The sequence below is a fragment of the Cebus imitator genome, unplaced genomic scaffold, assembly GCF_001604975.1.
Source record: "Cebus imitator isolate Cc_AM_T3 unplaced genomic scaffold, Cebus_imitator-1.0 Scaffold415, whole genome shotgun sequence".
Taxonomy (NCBI): domain Eukaryota; kingdom Metazoa; phylum Chordata; class Mammalia; order Primates; family Cebidae; genus Cebus; species Cebus imitator.
In genome coordinates, this window is record NW_016107730.1 from 1,486,528 (window position 1) to 1,488,745 (window position 2,218).

The 2,218-nt window shown below is 53.9% G+C and overlaps 1 protein-coding gene across 9 annotated transcripts in view; it reads left to right on the forward strand.

Annotated features, from left to right (window-relative positions):
* The window catches only part of LOC108289851 (junction plakoglobin), a 31,625-nt gene that overhangs the window by 26,110 nt on the left and 3,297 nt on the right, over positions 1-2,218 (forward strand). For all 9 annotated transcript variants that reach the window (XM_017509448.2, XM_037731650.1, XM_017509449.2 and 6 more), the window contains exons 9-12: positions 401-556; positions 754-873; positions 1,764-1,914; positions 2,012-2,133. In XM_017509448.2, coding sequence (XP_017364937.1) covers positions 401-556; positions 754-873; positions 1,764-1,914; positions 2,012-2,133 — 549 coding nt within the window. The remainder of the gene's footprint in view (positions 1-400; positions 557-753; positions 874-1,763; positions 1,915-2,011; positions 2,134-2,218) is intronic.

Genomic DNA, 2,218 nt, shown 5'->3' on the forward strand with positions numbered 1-2,218 from the left:
AAAAAAAAAAATTGAAAAAAAATCCAAACAAATAAACAATTTCTCTCTCTCTCTCTCTGTCTCTGTCTCTTTCTCTCTCTCTCTCTCTCTCTCTCTCACACACACACACACACACACACACATACACACACACACACGGACTGCAGGTCCCAATTCAGCAGACCTGCTATAAAAGCAAAACTCCATCTCAAAAAAAGAAAAGAATTAGCTGTGAGCACCCCCAGATCCTGTGGAATAAGTGACATGGCTGGGGTGGTCTTATTCTCTGGAGATCTTCCAGTATGCCTGTGTCTGACCTCGGGGAAAGGTGAAGGAGGGAGGGGATACCTGAAGCTGGGAAGCTTGGGATCCTTCAGATGTCCAAGAAGTGCCCCTGATCGCTGCCCCTTTTTTTTGCCAGGCAACCATCGGCTTGATCAGGAATCTGGCCCTGTGCCCAGCCAACCATGCCCCTCTGCAGGAGGCAGCAGTCATCCCCCGCCTCGTCCAACTGCTGGTCAAGGCCCACCAGGATGCTCAGCGCCATGTGGCTGCAGGCACACAGCAGCCCTACACGGTATGTGAGCTGTTGGTGCCTGTGACAGCCTTCCTGGGAAGTCAGGGTATCCTTTGGGTGTGTGTGTGTGAATGGGGACGTCAGTTGCAAGGGATGCCAATTCCAAGTGCCTGTGAAGTTGATTCAGCTGTCAGGGTTGGGAGGAGTTGTGACCATGTCCAGGGCACCTGTCCTATGCCCCCTGCCTCTCCATGCAGGACGGTGTGAGGATGGAGGAGATTGTGGAGGGCTGCACCGGAGCCCTGCACATCCTCGCCCGGGACCCTATGAACCGCATGGAGATCTTCCGGCTCAACACCATCCCCCTGTTTGTGCAGGTGAGTCTGGGGCAGGTAGGCAGGAGAGGTTCCCCCACCACTGCTTAGAGGTCAAGGTCCCAGATTTGGGAAGCCTGGACCAGGCATCCAGAGGTCTTCGGAGGAGTTTGGAGGAAAGTGGACATACCAGGATTGACTCCTTAGCCACCCCCGGATGGGCATGACTTTCTAAGCATCAAAGCAAGGAAAGAGATCACAAATGGAAGAAAAAAAATATTGAGATTCAATCACATAAACATGAAAAACATCTGTATTTCAGAAAGAACCTTAAAGCATTTTAAAAAATCAGCAAACTGGGAGAATATGTGCAAATACCGTAACAGACAAGCATTTAGACTGGGCGTGGTGGCTCACGCCTATAATCCCAGCACTTTGGGAGGCCAAGGCGGGTGGATCACAAGGTCAAGAGTTTGAGACCAGCCTGGCCAACATGGTGAAACCCTGTCTCTACCAAAAATACAAAAAATTAGCTGGGCATGGTGGCAGGTTCCCATAATCCCAGCTACTTGGGAGGCTGAAGCAGGAGAATCACTTGAATCCGGGAGGCGGAGGTTGCAGTGAGCTGAGATTGTGCCCTTGCACTCCAGCCTGGGCAACAAGGGTGAAACTACGTCTCGGGGAAAAAAAAAAAAAAGAGTTTAACATCTTTTGTGTCATTGAGGTCACTGACACCAGATTCCAATGGTTAGATGAGACAGAGTCACGGGTAATTTCAAGGCAGCCCATAAACAACGCCCAGCCCAAGTAAAGCAATAACACCCCATGGTGAGGGCCCATTTCCCACTATGGAATCGCTACAGGGTGGAGGTGGGCAGGGCTGTGGGGCGTGTTGTCCAGCCTGCCTCATCCCTTTCCACTGCTCCCTTGCTTCCTGTGTCCCCTCTCCCCAGCTCCTGTACTCGTCGGTGGAGAACATCCAGCGCGTGGCTGCCGGGGTGCTGTGTGAGCTGGCCCAGGACAAGGAGGCGGCGGACGCCATTGATGCAGAGGGGGCCTCGGCCCCGCTCATGGAATTGCTGCACTCCCGAAACGAGGGCACTGGTGAGCTGGGGGAAGGCAGGGGACTGGGTCCCCCTCCCCCAGCCATGATGGAGCCCGGCAGCTGTCTGACCTGGCTTTTCCTCTCCTCTCTGCTCAGCCACCTATGCTGCTGCCGTCCTGTTCCGCATCTCCGAGGACAAAAACCCAGACTACCGGAAGCGTGTGTCGGTGGAGCTCACCAACTCCCTCTTCAAGCATGACCCAGCTGCCTGGGAGGCTGTGAGTATCCTAGGTTGTTCCGGCTGGGAGGCTGGGGGCATCCTAGGTTGTTCCGGCTGGGAGGCTGGGGGCATCCTAGGTTGTT